The 25,641-nt window shown below is 40.4% G+C and overlaps 2 protein-coding genes across 2 annotated transcripts in view; one reads left to right on the top strand and one right to left on the bottom strand.

The window, feature by feature from the left end:
* The window catches only part of LOC5566685 (sodium-dependent serotonin transporter), a 114,422-nt gene that overhangs the window by 66,348 nt on the left and 22,433 nt on the right, over nt 1–25,641 (bottom strand). The window lies entirely within an intron of this gene.
* Nucleotides 9,780–10,969, top strand: LOC110679862 (vicilin-like seed storage protein At2g18540). The gene is made up of 5 exons (XM_021855823.1): nt 9,780–9,861; nt 9,916–10,060; nt 10,125–10,222; nt 10,291–10,568; nt 10,626–10,969. Exons 1-5 carry the CDS (start codon nt 9,812–9,814, stop codon nt 10,835–10,837), a joined length of 783 nt encoding a protein of 260 aa, XP_021711515.1. The 5' UTR covers nt 9,780–9,811; the 3' UTR covers nt 10,838–10,969.

The raw sequence follows: 25,641 nt of genomic DNA, 5'->3' as shown, positions 1-25,641 counted from the left end.
GTTCTCGGTTTCGCGCGTGTTTTCATCGTCGTCTGAGAAAAATTTTTCTCCTGTTTTCAAGCGTCTTGCTGGGTAGTGCTTCGTGAAGCCCAAGCAGGATGGATCGTTGTTGCGTCGTCGGATAGGTTTTGTTCTCGGTTTCGCGCGTGTTTTCGTCGTCGGAGAAAATGTTTTCCCCTGTTTTCAAGCGTCTTGCTGGGTAGTGCTTCGTGAAGCCCAAGCAGGATGGATCGTTGTTGCGTCGTCGGATAGGTTTTGTTCTCGGTTTCGCGCGTGTTTTCATCGTCGTCTGAGAAAAATTTTTCTCCTGTTTTCAAGCGTCTTGCTGGGTAGTGCTTCGTGAAGCCCAAGCAGGATGGATCGTTGTTGCGTCGTCGGATAGGTTTTGTTCTCGGTTTCGCGCGTGTTTTCATCGTCGTCTGAGAAAAATTTTTCTCCTGTTTTCAAGCGTCTTGCTGGGTAGTGCTTCGTGAAGCCCAAGCAGGATGGATCGTTGTTGCGTCGTCGGATAGGTTTTGTTCTCGGTTTCGCGCGTGTTTTCGTCGATGGAGAATTTTTTTTCCCCTGTTTTCAAGCGTCTTGCTGGGTAGTGCTTCGTGAAGCCCAAGCAGGATGGATCGTTGTTGCGTCGTCGGATAGGTTTTGTTCTCGGTTTCGCGCGTGTTTTCATCGTCGTCTGAGAAAAATTTTTCTCCTGTTTTCAAGCGTCTTGCTGGGTAGTGCTTCGTGAAGCCCAAGCAGGATGGATCGTTGTTGCGTCGTCGGATAGGTTTTGTTCTCGGTTTCGCGCGTGTTTTCGTCGATGGAGAAATTTTTTTCCCCTGTTTTCAAGCGTCTTGCTGGGTAGTGCTTCGTGAAGCCCAAGCAGGATGGATCGTTGTTGCGTCGTCGGATAGGTTTTGTTCTCGGTTTCGCGCGTGTTTTCGTCGATGGAGAAATTTTTTTCCCCTGTTTTCAAGCGTCTTGCTGGGTAGTGCTTCGTGAAGCCCAAGCAGGATGGATCGTTGTTGCGTCGTCGGATAGGTTTTGTTCTCAGTTTCGCGCGTGTTTTCGTCGTCGGAGAAAATGTTTTCCCCTGTTTTCAAGCGTCTTGCTGGGTAGTGCTTCGTGAAGCCCAAGCAGGATGGATCGTTGTTGCGTCGTCGGATAGGTTTTGTTCTCGGTTTCGCGCGTGTTTTCATCGTCGTCTGAGAAAAATTTTTCTCCTGTTTTCAAGCGTCTTGCTGGGTAGTGCTTCGTGAAGCCCAAGCAGGATGGATCGTTGTTGCGTCGTCGGATAGGTTTTGTTCTCGGTTTCGCGCGTGTTTTCATCGTCGTCTGAGAAAAATTTTTCTCCTGTTTTCAAGCGTCTTGCTGGGTAGTGCTTCGTGAAGCCCAAGCAGGATGGATCGTTGTTGCGTCGTCGGATAGGTTTTGTTCTCGGTTTCGCGCGTGTTTTCGTCGTCGGAGAAAATGTTTTCCCCTGTTTTCAAGCGTCTTGCTGGGTAGTGCTTCGTGAAGCCCAAGCAGGATGGATCGTTGTTGCGTCGTCGGATAGGTTTTGTTCTCGGTTTCGCGCGTGTTTTCGTCGATGGAGAAATTTTTTTCCCCTGTTTTCAAGCGTCTTGCTGGGTAGTGCTTCGTGAAGCCCAAGCAGGATGGATCGTTGTTGCGTCGTCGGATAGGTTTTGTTCTCGGTTTCGCGCGTGTTTTCGTCGATGGAGAAATTTTTTTCCCCTGTTTTCAAGCGTCTTGCTGGGTAGTGCTTCGTGAAGCCCAAGCAGGATGGATCGTTGTTGCGTCGTCGGATAGGTTTTGTTCTCGGTTTCGCGCGTGTTTTCATCGTCGTCTGAGAAAATTTTTCTCCTGTTTTCAAGCGTCTTGCTGGGTAGTGCTTCGTGAAGCCCAAGCAGGATGGATCGTTGTTGCGTCGTCGGATAGGTTTTGTTCTCGGTTTCGCGCGTGTTTTCGTCGTCGGAGAAAATGTTTTCCCCTGTTTTCAAGCGTCTTGCTGGGTAGTGCTTCGTGAAGCCCAAGCAGGATGGATCGTTGTTGCGTCGTCGGATAGGTTTTGTTCTCGGTTTCGCGCGTGTTTTCGTCGATGGAGAAATTTTTTTCCCCTGTTTTCAAGCGTCTTGCTGGGTAGTGCTTCGTGAAGCCCAAGCAGGATGGATCGTTGTTGCGTCGTCGGATAGGTTTTGTTCTCGGTTTCGCGCGTGTTTTCGTCGATGGAGAAATTTTTTTCCCCTGTTTTCAAGCGTCTTGCTGGGTAGTGCTTCGTGAAGCCCAAGCAGGATGGATCGTTGTTGCGTCGTCGGATAGGTTTTGTTCTCGGTTTCGCGCGTGTTTTCATCGTCGTCTGAGAAACATTTTTCTCCTGTTTTCAAGCGTCTTGCTGGGTAGTGCTTCGTGAAGCCCAAGCAGGATGGATCGTTGTTGCGTCGTCGGATAGGTTTTGTTCTCGGTTTCGCGCGTGTTTTCGTCGATGGAGAAATTTTTTTCCCCTGTTTTCAAGCGTCTTGCTGGGTAGTGCTTCGTGAAGCCCAAGCAGGATGGATCGTTGTTGCGTCGTCGGATAGGTTTTGTTCTCGGTTTCGCGCGTGTTTTCATCGTCGTCTGAGAAAAATTTTTCTCCTGTTTTCAAGCGTCTTGCTGGGTAGTGCTTCGTGAAGCCCAAGCAGGATGGATCGTTGTTGCGTCGTCGGATAGGTTTTGTTCTCGGTTTCGCGCGTGTTTTCGTCGTCGGAGAAAATGTTTTCCCCTGTTTTCAAGCGTCTTGCTGGGTAGTGCTTCGTGAAGCCCAAGCAGGATGGATCGTTGTTGCGTCGTCGGATAGGTTTTGTTCTCGGTTTCGCGCGTGTTTTCATCGTCGTCTGAGAAAAATTTTTCTCCTGTTTTCAAGCGTCTTGCTGGGTAGTGCTTCGTGAAGCCCAAGCAGGATGGATCGTTGTTGCGTCGTCGGATAGGTTTTGTTCTCGGTTTCTCGCGTGTTTTCGTCGTCGGAGAAAATGTTTTCCCCTGTTTTCAAGCGTCTTGCTGGGTAGTGCTTCGTGAAGCCCAAGCAGGATGGATCGTTGTTGCGTCGTCGGATAGGTTTTGTTCTCGGTTTCGCGCGTGTTTTCATCGTCGTCTGAGAAAAATTTTTCTCCTGTTTTCAAGCGTCTTGCTGGGTAGTGCTTCGTGAAGCCCAAGCAGGATGGATCGTTGTTGCGTCGTCGGATAGGTTTTGTTCTCGGTTTCGCGCGTGTTTTCGTCGTCGGAGAAAATGTTTTCCCCTGTTTTCAAGCGTCTTGCTGGGTAGTGCTTCGTGAAGCCCAAGCAGGATGGATCGTTGTTGCGTCGTCGGATAGGTTTTGTTCTCGGTTTCGCGCGTGTTTTCATCGTCGTCTGAGAAAAATTTTTCTCCTGTTTTCAAGCGTCTTGCTGGGTAGTGCTTCGTGAAGCCCAAGCAGGATGGATCGTTGTTGCGTCGTCGGATAGGTTTTGTTCTCGGTTTCGCGCGTGTTTTCGTCGTCGGAGAAAATGTTTTCCCCTGTTTTCAAGCGTCTTGCTGGGTAGTGCTTCGTGAAGCCCAAGCAGGATGGATCGTTGTTGCGTCGTCGGATAGGTTTTGTTCTCGGTTTCGCGCGTGTTTTCATCGTCGTCTGAGAAAAATTTTTCTCCTGTTTTCAAGCGTCTTGCTGGGTAGTGCTTCGTGAAGCCCAAGCAGGATGGATCGTTGTTGCGTCGTCGGATAGGTTTTGTTCTCGGTTTCGCGCGTGTTTTCGTCGTCGGAGAAAATGTTTTCCCCTGTTTTCAAGCGTCTTGCTGGGTAGTGCTTCGTGAAGCCCAAGCAGGATGGATCGTTGTTGCGTCGTCGGATAGGTTTTGTTCTCGGTTTCGCGCGTGTTTTCGTCGTCGGAGAAAATGTTTTCCCCTGTTTTCAAGCGTCTTGCTGGGTAGTGCTTCGTGAAGCCCAAGCAGGATGGATCGTTGTTGCGTCGTCGGATAGGTTTTGTTCTCGGTTTCGCGCGTGTTTTCGTCGATGGAGAAATTTTTTTCCCCTGTTTTCAAGCGTCTTGCTGGGTAGTGCTTCGTGAAGCCCAAGCAGGATGGATCGTTGTTGCGTCGTCGGATAGGTTTTGTTCTCGGTTTCGCGCGTGTTTTCGTCGTCGGAGAAAATGTTTTCCCCTGTTTTCAAGCGTCTTGCTGGGTAGTGCTTCGTGAAGCCCAAGCAGGATGGATCGTTGTTGCGTCGTCGGATAGGTTTTGTTCTCGGTTTCGCGCGTGTTTTCATCGTCGTCTGAGAAAAATTTTTCTCCTGTTTTCAAGCGTCTTGCTGGGTAGTGCTTCGTGAAGCCCAAGCAGGATGGATCGTTGTTGCGTCGTCGGATAGGTTTTGTTCTCGGTTTCGCGCGTGTTTTCGTCGTCGGAGAAAATGTTTTCCCCTGTTTTCAAGCGTCTTGCTGGGTAGTGCTTCGTGAAGCCCAAGCAGGATGGATCGTTGTTGCGTCGTCGGATAGGTTTTGTTCTCGGTTTCGCGCGTGTTTTCATCGTCGTCTGAGAAAAATTTTTCTCCTGTTTTCAAGCGTCTTGCTGGGTAGTGCTTCGTGAAGCCCAAGCAGGATGGATCGTTGTTGCGTCGTCAGATAGGTTTTGTTCTCGGTTTCGCGCGTGTTTTCGTCGTCGGAGAAAATGTTTTCCCCTGTTTTCAAGCGTCTTGCTGGGTAGTGCTTCGTGAAGCCCAAGCAGGATGGATCGTTGTTGCGTCGTCGGATAGGTTTTGTTCTCGGTTTCGCGCGTGTTTTCATCGTCGTCTGAGAAAAATTTTTCTCCTGTTTTCAAGCGTCTTGCTGGGTAGTGCTTCGTGAAGCCCAAGCAGGATGGATCGTTGTTGCGTCGTCGGATAGGTTTTGTTCTCGGTTTCGCGCGTGTTTTCGTCGTCGGAGAAAATGTTTTCCCCTGTTTTCAAGCGTCTTGCTGGGTAGTGCTTCGTGAAGCCCAAGCAGGATGGATCGTTGTTGCGTCGTCGGATAGGTTTTGTTCTCGGTTTCGCGCGTGTTTTCATCGTCGTCTGAGAAAAATTTTTCTCCTGTTTTCAAGCGTCTTGCTGGGTAGTGCTTCGTGAAGCCCAAGCAGGATGGATCGTTGTTGCGTCGTCAGATAGGTTTTGTTCTCGGTTTCGCGCGTGTTTTCGTCGTCGGAGAAAATGTTTTCCCCTGTTTTCAAGCGTCTTGCTGGGTAGTGCTTCGTGAAGCCCAAGCAGGATGGATCGTTGTTGCGTCGTCGGATAGGTTTTGTTCTCGGTTTCGCGCGTGTTTTCATCGTCGTCTGAGAAACATTTTTCTCCTGTTTTCAAGCGTCTTGCTGGGTAGTGCTTCGTGAAGCCCAAGCAGGATGGATCGTTGTTGCGTCGTCGGATAGGTTTTGTTCTCGGTTTCGCGCGTGTTTTCATCGTCGTCTGAGAAACATTTTTCTCCTGTTTTCAAGCGTCTTGCTGGGTAGTGCTTCGTGAAGCCCAAGCAGGATGGATCGTTGTTGCGTCGTCGGATAGGTTTTGTTCTCGGTTTCGCGCGTGTTTTCGTCGTCGGAGAACTTCTTTTTTCCCTGTTTTCACGCGTCTTGCTGGATAGTGCTTCGTGAAAACGGTTTGTTTTCGGGACGCCAAGAAGTTTTTCTGTTCGCACTGTGTTGCGAAGAGATATTTGTGTTCAGTCGAGGATGGATTACCAACTGGTGAGTTCGTTTCATGCTTATGATAACACATTTTTTCTTGAAAGTGTAACTTTTGTGTAATATTAAAACAAACTTTGTTTGGTTCGTCACTATAAGTGTCGGCATTATGCTTGTTTTACACAATTTCAATATACATATATTTTTCTCTTTTTTACATTATTAAAAATATCTTTTGAAATGTTCGACATTGTGAATGTTGACGTATGTTTTAAAAATTTTACCATCTCGAGACAAAAATGCACAGTAATACTCATATGTAATTTTCAAACAAACTATGTATGGTTCGTCACTACAAGTGTCGGCATTATTGCTGTTTCATATGATTTAAAATATATAATGTAATTCTCAGTTTTCGCTATTAATAAAAACTTCTTTTGAATTGTTCGATATTATAGATGTTGACGTTTTTTTTTTTTTTTTTGAATCTACTACTAAAAACTTCTCGAGACAAAAATACAAAACTAGTTTTAAATGTAAGTCGTATATTTCCCCCTTGTCCATGGATCGCATCACCGACCAAAGGTGACTCCCAGATCTTTTCCTCCCCCACTAATAAACACCCTTCCCGTGGTGATTGTGGAGATGCAGAGGTATTCTCGGTCTCTAGAAGCAACAATCATTACACCCTAACATTCCTTCCCCATCCCAACTGACTGTAAGGACTTGGCCGGCGCCGTTATTGATCAATAATATTAGATCTGCTAAAATTGCACTTTGAGAGTAAGCGGAAACTCCCATCCCTTATTCATTTGGATCCCAGTGCAATTCTTACCAGTTCCGAACAATCACGGAGTAGCAACCATTGACATGTACAGTCAGTCTATGCTATGCTATGCTATGCTATGTGTGTAAATACGCTACAAATTTTGTCTCAAACAAGACACCAAGATGTGTACACTAGTGTACTTCTGTATGTAATATCTTAGTGCATACAATCTCCCTGTTTTACATACACAGACATTTCCTGAAGTAGTATGATCTTCTAAACCTTCAATCATGTGAATATTTTACATGACCATTGCACAGAGTAATGCACCAATACGTTTGATATGTATTGTTTTTTTTAGTTTTTATTTCCAATGTGTTCCTAATGAAACGTATTGTTGTCGATGTGAACTCTCAGTTGTTGCGTTGTAGTATAATACAATTGCAGAACAATGAGCCTCCACACCGATACCTTATATGTGGCATGTTTGAGCTCTTGTGAAGAAGACTCTTTCTTTCCATCGTTGGATTTCGTTGAGGCAACATCTATCTCCTCCAAGTGTTTGATATTTGAAGCTATCAATTCCAAATGGCTGCCAACAACATCCCCGGAGCTAATACGCAGGACACTGAGACAAATGCTGGTAAGGTTGTTAGTGCCGAATCACAGTTTTCGCAAACTGGCGATTCATGTGATGCTGAAACAAATTTCCCGGCTTTGCCTTGTGCTGCTGCGACTAGTTCGAAGGATGGTGCTGACAAATCGCCACGTGGTAGTGCCAATGTAGACATGATTGTTGTGCAAGAGGAATCCAATTCTAAATCAACATTATCGAGTGCTATAAACGGTACCTCTAGTGGTGACAAGTGGCGTTTGCAAGTACGGCTTTTGAACGGACAGTTTACCCCTGCGTTAAAAGACGCTCTTCTGAGGGATTTGAATACACTCTTGTATTCTTCACCCTTTCCTTCTATTACCCCTAGTTTTAGGGGATCTGGATTAAGATTTGGGGTTGTCTGGTTTACCCCGGACAACGAAATCATCTACAATTGGCTGATCGTAAAGCTCACAGCTATTAATGAAAAAGCTGGAGAATTTCGGTTCATAATTGAACCTTTCGCTGCATTTATAAACAAAATTTGCATAAACATCCCTTGGGATCCCAAGGAAGGTCTACGCGACTTAAATGTCTTGAGAAGACTAAAATTCCAGAATCCTTCCACTTCAGCAGATCGCTGGAAGATCTGGAAAAGTAAAACAACAGAAAATAATAAATTTTTGTTTTGTAGCATCGACGATGCTTCGATGAAAGTTTTGCAAAAGCAAAATTTTCTCATGAACTACGGGTTCAACAAGGTACAAGTAGATGTACTTCAGCAGAAAAAATCTGCGAAACCTCAAAAATTGTTTCATTACTATTGTGCTTGTTTGAAGCTAAATATGTTTGTGCACTTGTAAATAAACTATTGAACTACGAGTTCTCTAATTGTAAATGCTTTTTACTTTTTCTATTATCCGTGCGGCGGTTCTTGCAGTAATGCCTCCCTTTGGTGTTCTGCTATTCACTCATTTTTTTTCTCTCTTTTACCTTTCTATTCCTCCTTTTTATTGTCCTCTACCCCACTTCTTCCTTTCCCCGTTCAGGTAAATGATGATAGAGGCTGTTGTTTGGCGAGGCACAAATCTCCCATTGGTAGGGGAACGTGCCGCCTGAGCCGATGTTCTGATACCTGATGTAATGACACTCTTTATTAATGTTACTCCAATCTACATGATCCTTGGGAGTTCGTTTTCGTATGCGGAGGGCTTTTCTGGAGCTTTCACTGCTGCTTTCGTTGCGTCGTTCCACCAATAATGTTGCGCTTTCCTTCCTGGCTTACTGCTCGTTCTTAGAATGTTAGCCTTAGCAGCATTAGTTCGCCTAGCTGCTCAGGGTCATACACATGTTCTGGATTTATCCAGGTGAGTAAATCCTGCTCATATGTCTCCCATTTTGCTTCGTCGAATCGCCGTCTTGATCGCCTGGTGATTTTTGGTAAGATCTCGGTACTTAGAATTTCGATTGCATGATGGTCACTGCCCATCGGGTCTGTATGAACAATCCATCTTAAAGCAAAGTATGCACTTTAACAGAAAAGTAATCGCCCATCTCGATGCGTGGGAAATTTCTTGCAAGAAATGCTCAAGAAAAGATTTTTTCTTTATCGCAGTACGCAGTTGAAAAGAAATGTCATTTCAAATGGAGCTCACTGTAGGAAATTTCTTGACCATTTCTTGAGCAGAAATATTTTTACTTTTCTTGAGCGGAACAGCATACCTAGCTTAAAAGTCTAAGTATTTCACAAGAAGCCAGCGAAACGTCAATACAATATTGGTAACTGCAACGAGAAAAGGTTGTACTGCCATCGATAAGCACGATTAGATCGTTTTCTTCGGCTACTTGTAGTATGACATCGTTACCCGTTCTCTGGTGTGGTTGGTTAACGCGCCCAGTCTAGCGTATTGGGAGTCGTGGGATCGAAGCCCGCCAGAACGATTCTATTATTTTTCATAATTTTACATCTAAATTTGTCCAAATTGACTTTTGTGTCTACGACCCTCAGGTATATGTTGAAGATGCCATTAAGCTAATCCTTAATTCTTTCAAGCCTTCCTGAGCCAATTGGCGCTACAAAGTAAAGCCATGCTGAAAGTGTCTGGGTTCGATTCCCGGACGTTCCAGGAACTTTTCGTAAAGAAAATTTCCCTGACTTTCCTGGGCATAGAGTATTATCGTACCTGCCACACGATATACGAATCAGAAAATGGCAACCTTGGCAAATAAAGCTCTCACATAATAACTGCGGAAGTGATGAAGTGAAAGTGAGAAAATGATTTTCTCATTGGAACTCAGTAGTTGACGCGTGACAAACTTAACCCTTCAGTGGTTGTCCGAAAACGAAATATTGTATGTTTTATTTTGGACAACATTGGAAGAAAACACCTCGCTTTTTATACACAGAATCAGCGTGGTGGTTCTGGCGATGGTCAATCAATGAGTTACAGTCACAGCAGGTCCGTCACACTCGGGCTCAGATTGGGTACCATATCTAGTACTGCATTTCGTCCCTCGGTAGTACAAAAGGTACCCAAGCTTGACAGATCGGAGTACACTTTTCACGGCATTCTAGATTACCTTATGAGCCATAAAATTTTGGGCAACTGCAAGGGACATGGAGGTCTTTAATTTGTCTTTGGTCACAGTACACATGTTTTTCTACTTTCAAAGTATGCCTCAATAAAGCGATAGAGTTTTCGCCTGATTCAAAGTAGGCGTTAAAAATCGGTCATTCGAATTATGTCATTTCAAGTTGTAACTTTTTAAAGGTCTCCTATCCGTCCATCAAAAGCGGACCAAAAAAATCGATCATAATGGAGAGTCTTTTCGAATCATCCAGTCATGATTATGAGCAAGAAGCACGGTAAGAAGCTAACATCAGTAATGAATGGCGCAAACTAACGAAATCTATCTTCAGCCGTGTTAACAACGCCGTGTTCATCTCCAAGGACTGCGAAGCTTCGGAGGAAAGCGAGTCGGAAGACAACGATGCGTGTTCGGTCGTGTCTCGAATGACCGAAAGGACTCTAAAAGCGTGGGAAGGACTGGCGCTGGAAGATTATGTAGCGTGGAAATTGTAATGAAGTATTGATTGATGATAGCTAACCAGGCCTTGATTGGTTTCAGAATTCGGATTCCAGTACCAGCACAACAGTGTGTAAACTTGTGCCAAGACGAAAGGAATACGACCCGGAGGCCTACAACAAGTGGTTGAAGGCCAAAAAGTAAGGGCAAACGATTTGTATTTAACTCAAAGTGAATAGCCTAAATTGTACTTCGCATAATTTCATAGTGAAGCCGAGCGCAAACGCAAAGAACAAGAACAACGACGCAAGAAACGAGAAGAAACCAAGAAACGGTTAGCCGAAGAAAAACGCAAACAAGAAAGTGAAGAAAAGTTAAAGAAATGGATGGAACGAAAAGAACAGGAAAAGCAAAAGAGACAACAACAACAAAGTGCCAAAGGTAGAGAATCGAAACAGAAGGAAACGAAGAAAAAGTGGATTCCGAACGAGGAAAGCGAATCCACGTTCAAAGCATGGCAAAATCGGGTCAAGCAACAGGAAGAAGGTAAATTTCGAGAACAATTCAAATTGATTAAGAGACAGTAGTCCTTTTCCCTTTCAGAAAGAAAACTGCGTTTGGTGGCCAAGCAGCGGATGGAGGAGGAGCTCAAACAAGAGCGACAGCAGCTTTCGAAGCTGTTCTATGACGAGTGGTTGAAAACGTCTTCCTCCAAGCCGAAGCCGGTGCCGCTGAACCAAGGAATCGACAGCCTTCGGGGTTCCATCAGCAAGATGTACATCAACCCGGTCTCGTGGAAGAGCAACATTGACTGAGCCGGGATCGCGGGAGTTGTCTAATGCCTTCTTTTGCCGTCGCGACCTTTCAGAGCGCCTTGTACATATAAACACGTAGCAATTAGCATTGATTGTGAAAGATAATAAATTTCCTGTTAGTAGCGAATGAAACACTTCCCTTCTATATGATTGTGGCCTTGGCTCCACTATCTCTCGCCTAGAACTAGGTTGCGGACTGAGACATGCACAATTGCAACAATTGAAAATGGGTTTTTGTTATCGATTTCGACATAATTCATTTTGCTTCCTCTGTAACCTAATTGTGTTTTTCCACCGGGCAAGAACAACCTGTTGTTTCGCGATCTGGTGGTCGGAGCGGTGTCGGGTGCTAATAAACAAGTTCCGGCTGTGGGTTCGCGGAACGGTTATCTGCGTAGGTGTGCTCAGGGCTCTCAGTCCCTTGATGCACTGTATTTTATTTTGTTTTTTTCTTGTGGTTTTTAAACAGCGTTCAAGTTGGGCATTGGGTTCCTGGGGGCCCCGAGTTCATGGTTAATATTTCTCATAGCAGTAGAAATTCAGTTTTTATGTACCGTCGTTGGGGGTGACAATGGGTCTGAATTGAATAACTATCGCAATTTAACTCCAATAAACTTCAAATTTGGTGTGTATGTACTTTGATGGTCATTAACAACTGTTCAAAAAATTAAAGACAAATATTTATTCACAGCGGCATCACAAGTGAATGAAAAATGACCCAATCTCACCCCATAGAGGGGGTGACATTGGGTCACTGTAATTGAAATAACTTGTTTTTGAGAATATGATTTCAAAACCATTCACAACTGAAAAATTTTGACCAAAAACGATGCAAACAAGACAAAAAGATATCTAAGATGTTTCACAAGTATCATAAACCCACTTAAAAGAAAGATTATACTGAAAATTAAAGAGCTATGAGAAAAATACGTAAACCCAACATTTATCGCCAAGTTTACATAAATTTTCTTGGTTTTTCCCTCAAATTGTCTTCAAAGTCTCATCCCCATTGCTATAGAGCCCATTCAGTTTCCCCAAAGGTGTACTGAAACATTGATTATTTTAAACCTTTGGAAATAGTTAAATTTCGGTGCGACATTCCACGATCAATAAATTTCAGGCAGAAGTTGACGTCATAATCCCAGTATTTCAGCGATCCAACTCATTTGTACTTCCGTGAGATGTTTCTATAATATGAAAACACTGATAAATAATCAAATTTAGAAAAAAAGCACCCTTTTGATAAAAATTTACGATGTTGCTGCGCACGAAACACAGTTGCATTTGAACGCGTTCAGTTTGCGTTCCAGTTCAAACCTTTGAACGAGGGATCAAGTAGGCTTGAACAATGAGCAGTTCAAAAATTTGAACCCGTGCGAGCTAAAAACTGAACGTGAAATGAAAACTGTCTTCATGGCAGATACAGGACATATTTGAATGCGTAAATTTAGCAAAGATTTTAGGAAACTTTAATGGTTCCATATATTTGTAATGCCATGAACTCAATATGTTCTTATGTAGTTTTTTATGGTTTTCATCTGCGTTGTGCATTTTGAAGTGAACGGGCCGTTCTTGAGCAGGTGCAGAATCTTGCACGAGAGTTCAATGCTTGCTATGTTCTCGTGCAAAATTAGAACGCTTTCAGTTCACTTTTGGCTCGCGTTCAGTTCAAAATGCATTCACTGGTTTGAAAAATTGTCAAAATGCGTTGTATTGTTATTTAATGCACGGAATACTCAAGTAGACTTGTTTGGTGTTTCAGAGATTTAGAAAAAATAAACACATCTTAATGAAAAAAGAGAACACCCGGCACCGTAAAATGTAAAAAAAGTGGACTTGGAATTTCATTAACTATCGTTCTTGCTTGACCGAATCTCACCCCTATTTTCAATGTTTTAGACATCGTACAGAAAAAAACTGATTTTTTTTATGGGAAAATCAAACAGATTCCGGAAAATACCTGTGATGTATAATGAAAAGACTTTCAACAATCTACTAATACAACGATAGAGGCTATAGTACATGCGTGATACTTTGTATAGGAGAAATTTAATGTTGTAAATTTTATCTAGTTTCAACATGCAAGTTTATTGATGTAGTATACAAAAACTACTATTTCTAAAAATGTATATTGCTATGAATTATGTGTTATAATATGTTCCCGAACATATGAATTATTAATTTTAGTAATACCGGGTACCCCCGTTGGTTTGACCACATTTAATCTGAACACTTTTTAATTTGTACCCCGCTAATTTGCACATCGTTCAGATTAAAAATGGATCAAACGTCATTTAGCTCATGGAACAAAGTTAAGTGAAATGGAACGCTGTAGAACGGAGCGCAGAATCAAAACAAAACGGAGAAAGAGGTAACCAGAAATACGGTTCTATGGAGACTAGATGTTCAAATTAAAAATGAACCCCGATAGTTTGCATGAGGTACCGTTCAAATTAACGGGGGTGCACTGTATCAGCGTTATTAGCTGAAATATTTCACAAAACACATTTTTCCGTTTTGACCCAATCTCACCCCCTAGACCCATTGTCACCCCCATCGGCGGTAACTAAAATGTAAACAGGAAAAGACAATCTAGTTTGGAGGGAAACTGAATTGATTGAGTAGGGTCCCCTGTAGCACCCAGTTATATAGATAAATTTAATTTGATTACTGGCATATCGGTCTGTTTTGCTCAAAGTAATGGACCGATGCACATGTTCACTATCTGACGTTTGAGCAGTGCCGTGTTATTTACGTGACCATGGCAACGAGTGAACTCGACACCGCTCAAACGTCAAATTAGTGAACTCGTGCATTGGTCCATGGACCTTTGCACGGGTTCACTAATTTGACGTTTGAGCGGTGCTGCATTCACTCGTTACCATGGTCACGTAAATAACACGGCACCGCTCAAATGTCAAATAGTGAACTCGTGCATCGGTCCATTGGGAGCAAGGAGAAGGAAGCAATGAAAACTAGATGGATAGGTACCGTAATGAAACGGCGAGAGAAATGGAACGTCAAATGATGAACTCGTGCATTGGTCCATTGGATTATTAGATGTTGAAGAGGGCGGTTGGTAAATGGCTGGGGATGGCGTACCATTGGTACCTTGCGTACCTGTAGGAATAAAATAAACCTCTTTGTGTGGTCCTTAGCCTCTTGCCCAGCAACTCCTATCCCTACCTCCTCGTGGTACTGGTAACCAACCCCGGTGGGAACTTTGGTCGTATGCTGACAGGGTAGGGGGGGTTTGCTTTGGCTTTTGCTTCTGCAAACCTTGAGCGTCTGTACTCCATGTTAGGAGCGGCCCACAACAGCGTCTGTTCCCCATGTCAGGGGCGGCTGATCATCGTCCGAGTGCCAGAGAAGGGGGTTGGTATCAGGCCCAGGCCCTGCAAGCCAGCCGTAAAACAATCAAGCAACGAATAATCAACGAGAGCGACGTAAAGGAACTAGCGATTGGAAGCTCGGTAGGTGGAACTGTAAAGCTCTCAATATCATCGGTAGCACACGCACACTCGCCGACGTGCTGAATGACCGCGGATTCGGCATCGTAGCGCTACAGGAAGTGTGTTAGAAGGGATCAATGGTGCGAACGTTTAGAGGTAACCATACCATCTATCAGAGCTGCGGCAACACACACGAGCTGGGAACAGCTTTTATAGTGATGGGTGATATGCAGAGGCGCGTGATCGGGTTGTGGCCGATCACTGAAAGAATGTGCAAGTTGAGGCTCAAAGGCCGGTTCTTCAACTTCAACATCATAAACGTGCATAACCCTCACTCCGGAAGCACTGATGATGATAAAGTCAAAATCATCATAGGAGATCTAAACGCTCAGGTTGGCCAGGAGGAGGAGTTCAAACCGACGATTGGAAAGTTCAGCGCCCACCGGCTGACGAACGAAAACGGCTTACGACTAATTGATTTCGCCGCCTACAAGAATATGGCCATTCGTAGCACCTACTTCCAGCACAGCCTTCCATACCGATACACCTGGAGGTCACCACAGCAGACAGAATCACAAATCGACCACGTTCTGATTGATGGATGGCACTTCTCCGACATTATCGACGTCAGGACTTATCGTAGCGCTAACATCGACTCTGACCACTATCTGATGATGGTAAAACTGCGCCCAAAACTCTCCGTCGTCAACAGCGTACGGTACCGACGGCCGCCCCGGTACGACCTAGAGCGACTCAAGCAACCAGATGTCGCAGCGGCATACGCGCAGCACCTCGAGGCTACATTATCGGAAAAGGATGAGCTGAATGAAGCCCCTCTTGAAGACTGCTGGAGAACAGTGAAGGCAGCCATCAACAATGCAGCTGAGAGCAACGTCGGGTACGTGGGACGGAGTCGACGGAACGATTGGTTCGACGAGGAATGTAATCAGATTCTGGAGGAGAAGAACGCAGCGCGGGCGGTCATGCTGCAGCAAGGGACCCGGCAGAACGTAGAGCGTAATAGATGGAAACGGCAACAGCAGACCCGCCTGTTTCGAGAGAAAAAAGCCACCTGGGGGAGACGGAGTGTGAGGAGATGGAACAGCTGTGCCGGTCTCAAGAAACACGCAAGTTCTATCAGAAGCTCAACGCATCCCGAAACGGCTTCGTGCCGCGAGCCGAGATGTGCAGGGATAAGGATGGGAGCATTTTGACGGACGAGTCAATATCTAAGAAACTTGACGTGCTACGATATTTTTGAAAACGGCAATAGATTCAGCGACCGTTAATTAATTAAATAACGGTATTTTTGCGCTTGGGACAAGATCGTATTCCGCAGTGTAATGTAAGAAAGTAGCCGTCCATCAATAACGTAAGGGTTTGTGGGGGGAGGGAGTTCACAATACAACGATCAAAATATAATGAAAATTGCTCTATTCTACACGTATTTTCATCAACTTGTGCAAAGACAACCAAATTTGAGTGGATTTTTATAAGATTTCGTTGTTTCTGAATAGCATGGTGAAAGGTAAATTATTTTTCCACAGACAGATTTTTCTAACGTACTGTACATCGTGAAACTATTCAAATGTGTAAGTTATTGTGGCATTTGAACGAAAAAAGTATTTAGTTTTACATACGAAATCCAGTTTGGTTGAAATGTATTCTTATTGGGGCAAATGTTCCACTTATTTGATAAACAAAATTTGTTAGTCAAACCAAAATGAGACACCAGTAGGAGTTTCTAAAGTATAGTAGGGGAATAACTGACATTTTTGCACCCCAAAAAGCGATTTTTTCTCAAAATATTCATATGAGGGTAAAACATATATTGTATTGATTGGAGACAAAAATAACCATTTTGGTTATTCGAATTGAGCAATAGAGAGTTACGCATGTTTTGAACATGAAGCGTCTGCTTTGTAAGTAATATTAATAGGAAATAAAGGAAATTTCATTACAAGTAGAATTACATGCGATGTTCATTCGGTGGCCGTCTTGCCCCAAATGAGTGGCACACTTGTCCCATAGTGTCGAAAAGTAGGTTATTTTGGATGATTTTTGAGAAGCTCCAAAACTAATACTTTTTGAAATTATTTTCTTTGGCACAGTGCTTATGAAAAGATGTGAAACTAATATCATGAGGCTAATTTGGTAGATTTTATAAGCTTGGGCAGAGTAAGAGAAACATTTGCTTAAGGTGGCACACTTGCCCCAAATTCCGCTACTTATGACGACAAAACAGAACGTTTGTTCAAAGTCGTCTTGAAAGGTCTCTCAAGTACTAAGTCATCAGAAGAGATAAAAGACTAAATAAATGATTTACTTAAATTTTCCCCAGTCCAAGTAAACGATACCAAAAAGTTCGTATGCGCTGACATTTCGTAAGGGACACGGATACCAAATCAGGGACCTTCCTTAGCCGAGTGGTTAAAGTCCGCGGCTACAAAACAAAGCCATGCTGAAGGTGTCTGGGTTCAATTCCCGGTCGGTCCAGGATCTTTTCGTAATGGAAATTTCCTTGACTTCCCTGGGCATAGAGTATCTTCGTACCTGCCACACGATATACGAATGCGAAAATGGCAACTTTGGCAAAGAAAGCTCTCAGTTAATAACTGTGGAAGTGCTCATAGAACACTAAGCTGAAAAGCAGGTTCTGTCCCAGTGGGGACGTAATGCCAAGAAGAAGAAGAAGAAGAAGACGGATACTAAAATACACCCAAAATTTGAATTTAAACCAACGGTTGTGGCAAAATCTTAAAAAAAAATTAAAAAAAAATGTTTTTTGGACTTAAACAAAGGAAAAGCATTAAAAAATTAAGTATACATGTGTTTTAAACTTAAGCGTTTGGCATTAACATTAGGACAGGGCTTTAGGACCCTAATAAATCAAATGACTGATGCAATGTTTAAAACCACCATTAATTCTGAAGCAGTCCAAGTTGGTGTAAAATCTATGTAAATAAAAATGGAATGGTGTTTGTATGTCACGAAATGGCTTCGTTCTCAACAAGTGAACAGATTTGCATCATTTTTCTTCGTTTTGTTTGTCATGGGTTCCGACGTGTTTTTGTGTATAAAAATCCCAGGATATTCACCAGGAAATTTGGAAAAACGAGCGTGAACGGAGCTGTCATTTTGTATGTAACGATCCATACCGTTTTTCAATAGCCTACTTGGTTTAGAGTAAAGTGGAGCAAAAGTTCGAGTGGAGCAAGAGTTTGTTTGTAAGATTTCTCGTTCAATTCAACACAAAACTCATGAATGTCATGGTGGTTCGAATGCTATTCAAGTAATAGATATGCACTTCAAATATCATAAAAATCGATTGAGATTTGGAAAAGTTATGGCTATTTGTTGTTTTTCGACGTGAATATTGCAATTTTTGGTCAAAATTTCGTTGCATGGAATCAAATAAAGATAAAATCTTTTTCAATATTTTATTTAAGGGCGTCTCTAGGCCTATCTTAAGGATGCTTTGAGATGTATTAGTTTTTGCAAAAATGCTCTGAAACAATTTTTGGCCCATAATGGGGCAAAACATCGAATCAGCGGGGCAAAAGTTCGACCCATGTATAAGCTCATGGTAAAATTTTCAAATTGCCTAAAATCCACATATTATCTTCAAATTTAGCGAAATTTGCCTGATCGTGAGAAGAATGTCACCAAAATTTTACATTCCCACTTAGTTTTGCAAAAAAAAACTGCTATTTTTGGGTATATTACAATTAACCCTGTTTCATGCCATTTTTCTGATGAAAATTCAGTGTGTATTTTTTGGCAAACATAAGTTAACGGCTGGTATAAAGTATGCCTGTCATAAAAGTATCGATATTTTGTGTTTAAGCCAACAAACTTTTGGCCCACTCTAAGTTCGAATTCTTGAAAAAGTTCGTTTAAAACCATTATTTTGGAACTCTTATAACTAAAAATGGGTAAATATTTTGACACAAGTTTGTTCAGCAAAATCATAGCCAATATGTTGAAGGATCACTGTATGCTATTTATTTTGTTTCAACTGCTATTATTTTTCTGAAAACTTTGATTATACCACTAAGGTCGAACTTTTGCCCCATATTACTCTACTAATTAGATTGTTATTGGATTTCTTTTTTTTAATGGAACCTCTAATGGAACCTCAGAAACCAATTCCGGCCCTGAAAGAGGAAAACATATTATTATTAACTAATTACGAAAAAGCAGTTTGAAATCGCGTTTGAAATTTTGATTCAGGACTCACTAGTCTAATTGGAAATAAAGTTACTAAGGAATTCGAAAGCATTCTCAATCAAGAGAACGTTTTTGAAAAATCCTGGGAGATTGATTTGGAAGAAGCGAGAAGTATTATTAAAAAATTTAAAAATTTGAAAGCTCCTAGCGATGATGGAATTTTCTATATCCTCATCAAGAAACTTCCAGAGAGTAGCTTATCATTATTGGTTGATTTATTTAACAAATGTTTGCAGTCAGCATATTTCCTGACAAATGAAAAAATGCCAATGTTATACTAATTTTATAACCAGACAAAAATCCTGCAGAAGCTTCCATATATCGTCTAATCAGTTTGCATTCCTCTATCAGCAAACTTTTTGAATGGTTCACATCAACGAAAAATTCAATTTGTGCCAATTAACAGTTCGAATTTCGACATGGACGTTCGACCACTCATCAATTTTCACGTGTAATAAATTTGATTCGTTCCAATAAATTTGAAGGCTTTTCTATTGGTCTTGCTATTGGCATGAAGGCTTGATTGTATATTTTGAAAAAAAAAACTTTAATTTTACAACATACATTGTTAGAATAATCCAAAATTATCTGTCAAATCGTACACTTCAGGTACATTATCAGAACTGTTAGTCTGAAAGATTTCCTGTAAGAGCTGGTATTCCTCAAGGCAGCATTCTGGGCCACTATTATACAAAAATTTTCATCCGACTTACCTGAGTTACTTCAGGGATGTCAAAAATCTTTGTTTGTGAATGACACAGGCCTACGCCAAAGGCCGAATCCTGCGTGTCATCAGTAGTAGATTGCAAAAAAGTTTGAATATTCTTTCTTCATACTTGCAAAAATTGGAAGATTTCTCCTAATGCTTCTTAAACTCAACTTATAATATTTCCACATAAACCAAAAGTTCTTTATTTGAAACCTTCAAGTACATTTTATCACGATAAGAGGGGTTCCAATAAATTGGTCAGATTAAGATAAGTGTCTGGGGCTTATGCTAGATAAACATTATAATTTCAAAAATTACTTTGAAGAAAGCTCTGCAGACGATTCAAAATAAAATTTTGAAAATAATTCTGAAGCACCCTCCTTGGTTTAGTAATGAGTTACATAGAATATCCAATGTTGAAACATTGTAACAAATGACGAATAAAATTATTAATAATTTTAGACAGCAATCGTTGCAGTCTTCTATTGCCACGATAAATACGTTACATATCGAGCTCAAGTTAATTGAAAGCGCTCATTTTCTCTTGAGGGATTCCACGGAGGCATGCAAGTCGATTCTGATCGACCATTTCAAAAATATCTGAAACTTTGCACAGTTTTTCAGTTCCATCTAAATCGTCATTTTCCGATATCAAATCTTCAAGTTGAGTCACGACTAACTTTTCAAAAGGGTGTATGTGAAAATGGTTCAAAAATATTCGAAAAGCTGCACAGCAAAAACGGTTCGTTCGATTGTTAGACAACTAAAGAAACAAAGTTAGACAACTAAATAAAGATTCCAAAAAAAATACACACAGTAAAAAAAAATTTTTTTTTGCATTAAAAAACATCATTTTTGTCACAAAAACTCAAATATCTCAATATCTTTTTTGAGGGAAAACGGTCCATTATATTAGCTATCTACCATAAAAATTTGGTGATGGTAAGCCAATAAACAAAAAAGTTATGACATTTCAAATATTTCACAAATTTGACACTTAGTGAAAATTTTTTTTTCATTGTTATTTTTTTTTAGGACCGCAGTTTGTTGCTGAATTTTTTGTTAAGGGTACCACATGAGGTTAACAAGTTGTTTTCATGATATTTTATTTAATTATTCATAACTATTATAGCATCTATTAGAAAGTTAGACGCGATCCAGTGTTGTGATCTAAAGTCTTGATAGTGTCATATTTTTTATTGTACGTAACTGAAGAAAAATTCTCTCAATAGTGTTGAAACCTTTTGATAAAAGAAACCTATAAGAAATCTAATATTGAAGACAAAAGCTACAAAAAAAGTTTTCTATACAGGTATACGACTAGTTTACCTGCAAAAAGTTTACCTCGTAGAGAACAAGGCGGGTCTATACCCAGGTGATCTAGTATACGTAAAGCAGGTCGGTTTTCTCGGCGCTGGTTTTCTCCACAAAGTTAAAATCTGATTACACCTGGGTATAGACCCGCCTTGGTAGAAAATAGACTTTGTTAATCATATTTGGGAGAAAGCGAGTAACTTCAACAACATCAAAAACATGAAAGGTACATACCATGAACATACTCACGAAAAAGCTAAAAATATACTACCACTATGGTTATAAAAGATTTAATTGTAAAATTTTTCTTCAGTCAAGCAAACGACACCAAACTAGTCAGTAAAAACTTAAAAGTGATTTTGTTTATTAAAATCTAACGAGCAACATGAGTAGTCGCTTTCTCAACTGTTGCAGGCCGTTTGCAGAAAAAAAAGTGTTCGAAAGAGCTACGAAATCTCACCGAAAGCATCATAGATAAACTGAAAGCGGCTGGTTATGCTCCAATGTCTACATTGAATACAAATTTACGCATTTGTACGTCCTGCCGTTTATACGTTGACAAACGGGCAATCTGTACATCATCGGTGGATCAGGTTGCAGGAAGTTCGAAAACAACAACAACTGAGGAATTACTAGATGTACCAACAACAACTGAGGAGTTACCAGAAGTACCAAGTGCAGATGGTCTTGCCACGGTACCATCAGCGACATCTGTTTCAACAAATCAAACAGAAGATGAGTGCATCCAGAAGGTCAACATCGAACGCTTCAACGAAGGGATAGCTGGAATAAAAGTGACTCCGATTAAATGGACGAAGATGGGTTACGTCAATTATCCCGAGAAAAAATACCGTGAAATCAACGAAGCTGTACGAAGAAACCTCTTCAAATTAGGACCTGAGGATGTGGAAAATACAGACTACGATGAGGTAATTATGAATATGAAGGAAAGGTTCTCGAATCTAGCCACGACAAGGAAAGACAAATTATTGATTTTGTCGATGCTGCCAAGCTCGTGGTCTGTTCAAGACGCCATTGATGAGTTCAAAACCAATAGAAATACAGCAAAAGAGGCAAAACAATTCAAAAATAACTGTCTTGCAACCAAAAATGCTAGGTCGAGTACTTCATTAACAGATGAGACAAAAGAAAAAATAATTCAATATTTTGAAGACGATGAAGTAAGTAGAGCTATGCCTGGCCAAAAAGATTATGTATCTGTAAAAAAAGATGGAAAGCGTCAAGCAATCCAAAAACGATTAATGATGACTACTTTGAAAGAAGCGTATACACGCTTCAAGGAAATTAACGAAAATATTAAGGTAGGTTTTTCCTCATTTGCAAGCCTTCGTCCAAGGCAATGCAAGCTTCTATCCAATTCAGGAACACATAATGTTTGTGTGTGCACAACACACGAAAATATTAACCTAATCTTACATAGTTTGAAAAGAATCAATTTATCAAAGGATATTAAAATGTTAACTGGTAGTCTTTTGTGTGAAAATAGAACATCAAATTGCTATCTACGATCTTGTTCGGATTGTCCAGATTCTTCATCATTGGAAAATACTTTATTCGCTGAGTTTGAAGAAAATTATATTGATCAGTTATCATTTGAGCAATGGGTGACCACGGATAGGTGTGACCTAGAAACTATTGTAAAACCTGTAGATGAGTTTGTGTCATTTTTTTGCTTGAAATTAGAAAGTTTAATTCCTCACGACTTTATTAAAACAGAGCAATCCCGCTTTTTAAAAAATACGAAAAATACATTACAAGATGGTGAATTTTTAGTCATTTGTGATTTTTCTGAAAACTATAGCTTTGTATTGCAAGATGAAGTGCAGTCCCATCACTGGAACGTACAACAAGCTACAATTCATCCATTCGTTATTTATTTCAATGGAAGTACGCAAATTGAACATTTTAGTTTTATTGTAATTTCCGAAGATTTAAGACACGACTCAGTATCTGTAAATTTGTTCATTGCCAAAATGATTAACTTTTTACGCGTTGATAAGGATAAAGAAATCAGAAAGATATATTTCATGTCTGATGGAGCAGCATCGCAGTACAAAAACCGTAAGAATTTTTCGAGCCTATGTCAATTTAAATCAAAGTACGGAATTGATGCAGAATGGCATTTCTTTACTACGTCACATGGCAAAGGTCCTTGTGATGCTATTGGAGGAACCATAAAGCGCATGGCCACAAGAGCAAGTTTAGCCAAAGAACGTGAGCATCCAATTAAAACTGCAAAAGAACTATTTGATTGGGCGAATCGCAGAAAAGAAGAAGATTTAACAAAATTATCATTTTGTTTTACTACTACTGAAGAGTACGAATTAACGGCATCAGAGCTCAGCGAGCAATATAATAACGCGAAAACGATCCAAGGAACCCAAAAATTTCACTGTTTCATTCCATTGTCAGAAAATAAAATTAAAGCAAAACTATACTCGAACTGTACTGATAATGATGCAAAAGTGTTCGATATTGTAAAATTGAATAACAATAAATAAATAAATAAGTATTAATAAAATGTTTTCATGATCTCATAACGCATACCCAAATCCAAAACTTTTAAAGTTTATATATAACATTTAGAAACTCATCGATCATACTCTAAAAAATAAATATCCTGGTAAAAAAAAAATATTTTCGTGTAATCTGTTAATTCATTTTAATTTATACATATATACATATACATATAATATTTATACATATACATAATATTTATACATATAATATACATAATACTAATGAATACATGAAAACGACTTGTTTAATTCACGCAAGGCCCTTAACAATAAAATCAGCAACAAACTGCGGTTCCCGTAATAATTTACACCGAAAAAAAAATTTTTTTTCTACTAAATGTGAAAATTGTGACATGTTTGAAATGTCATAACTTTTTTGTTTATTGGTTTACCATCACCAAATTTTCATGGTAGATAGCTAATATAATGGACCGTTTTCCCTCAAAAAATTACGTTGGTATTCCGATAGGGTTTGAGATATTTGAGTTTTTGTGTCAAAAATTATGTTTTTTAATGCAAAAAAAAAAATTTTTTTACTGTGTGTATTTTTTTGGAATCTTTATTTAGTTGTCTAACTTTGTTTCTTTAGTTGTCTAACAATCGAACGAACCGTTTTTGCTGTGCAGCTTTTTGAATATTTTTGAACCATTTTCACATACACCCTTTTGAAAAGTTAGTCGTGACTCAACTTGAAGATTTGATATCGGAAAATGACGATTTAGATGGAACTGGAAAACTGTGCAAAGTTTCAGCTCAATAGAAAAAAATGAATTAAAAAATTTACCAAATTTTGGTGCTGTTGCTTGGAATCACTCTATAGCAGGCCAAAGCGAAGTTCTAATCAGACAGTTGCTGGAGATGACATAAGAGCCACACAACAATATGAAAATATCTAGATACTGAAACACCTGACTAACAAAAAGTATTTGATTAATAAAACTTGACTGACGCAATGTGTCAACAATCTTGTAGTATAATGATAAAATTAATGATAAATCTATTCTATTTATATGAAAAAGATGGTTATTTTGATTTCAGATATCTCAAATATATCAAAATATACATCTGACAAACTTTGACATTTGGTAGATGAAATATAGCGTTATTTGCAAACATTGATAAGTTTTTGCAAAAAACTGCAACTTTTTGAGTAAAGCTATGTTAAAAATTATGATATTTTTACTATAATTTGTTCAAAAATTCAAATATTTATATAAAAATAAGCAATTTTTTTCATACAGTACATGCATGCTATCGAAATTAAGCGACGAATGGTTTTTAAAATGAAACATTTTACGATTTTGACGTAAAAAGTAGAAAAAACGTAAAATTTAAGTGATTTACACATTTTTTTTACCATAACTTTGTTATTTGAAGTCCTAGAACTTTGGTGTCTTCGACAACTTGTCGTATTTTTACACGTTCTAAAATATTGCCGAAGACGCGAAAGCTCTAGGACGCAAAACAAAAAAGTTTGCATCACAGCGCCACCTATGCGGCGAAATTTCCAACTAACTTTTAGCATCAAATTGAAGAACAAACAAATTCAAGATAAGTCTCCTTTGACACCAACCCGAAAAAATGCACTTCTGAAGCGCTAGAGGTTTTGTCTGGCTAAATTCTGCTCCTGGCCCAGTGTGCAATCGTTGCAGTCTTCTATTGCCACGATGAATGCGTTACATATCTAGCTCAAGTTAATTGAAAGCGCTTATTTTCTCTTATAAGCAGGTGAAATCAACTCACCTGTAAAAAAAAATCTGAACTGCTACGGCAAATGGAATGTAATAAGTTGTTAACAAAATGTGATTAAATATTTAATTTAGTTTTACCAATTTAGGATGGTAGTGTTTTCTAACACAGAACACCTAGATTCAAGAAATGAATGTAATGTTTTGAATGATACGGCGCTACGCTTCTGGTGACCTCCGTGCGACCAAGGCGAGTGAAAGCGGGCACGGCAATAAACTTCCAGGTTAAAGGTTCCTTCACGAGCGCGCCCGTGAAAAATGAAGTGCAATGTAAAGTTACCAGCACTACGAGTCACGCTATAAATACTCTTACAATCGCAAATGGGATGATTTATATCGACTACCGTACTACCGAGCATGTAAATAGTAAATGCTCTCGATTCGTTTTCCAGATAGACGACGACGACGACTGTCCATTAGCTCACCTACCAAACTGTTGACCAAAGCTGTTAAGTGGCCGATTTTTTTTCCGAACTCTTCGATTAAGCGGACAACGTGGAACTCGTGTTCCCAACCGTAATTGACAGTCGTAAATTTAAGAGGGCGGGTGGAAGCAATCCTCCGGCAAGCGTGGTCAATGTAATTCCGAAAAAAGCTGTGCTCCAGCCAAAGTGTTGAGGGCACGTTGTTGAGGTAAAGGATATTTCAGAGAAGCGACAGAAAAAAACACGGATTGCAAATTGGTTGGACCAATCCGGCAATTTACTGCGAGTGTGTGTTGTCCGACCGGTAGTCACCACACCGACAAGTGGTTGTCATTTATTTTCATCCTCGACCGGGTATTCCGACCTATCAGCCAATTCAGGGCAGT

The sequence above is a fragment of the Aedes aegypti genome, chromosome 3, assembly GCF_002204515.2.
Source record: "Aedes aegypti strain LVP_AGWG chromosome 3, AaegL5.0 Primary Assembly, whole genome shotgun sequence".
NCBI lineage: Eukaryota > Metazoa > Arthropoda > Insecta > Diptera > Culicidae > Aedes > Aedes aegypti.
Note: the sequence above shows the minus strand (reverse complement) of the source record. Positions and strands in the feature narration are given on the sequence as shown.

Coding starts and splice junctions, on each gene's coding strand:
- LOC110679862 (XM_021855823.1), top strand. CDS start 9,812: ATGGAGAGTCTTTTCGAATCATCCAGTCATGATTATGAGCAAGAAGCA. Junction 10,061..10,124: donor GACTGGCGCTGGAAGATTAT/GTAGCGTGGAAA, acceptor GATTGGTTTCAG/AATTCGGATTCCAGTACCAG. Junction 10,569..10,625: donor GGTCAAGCAACAGGAAGAAG/GTAAATTTCGAG, acceptor TTTCCCTTTCAG/AAAGAAAACTGCGTTTGGTG.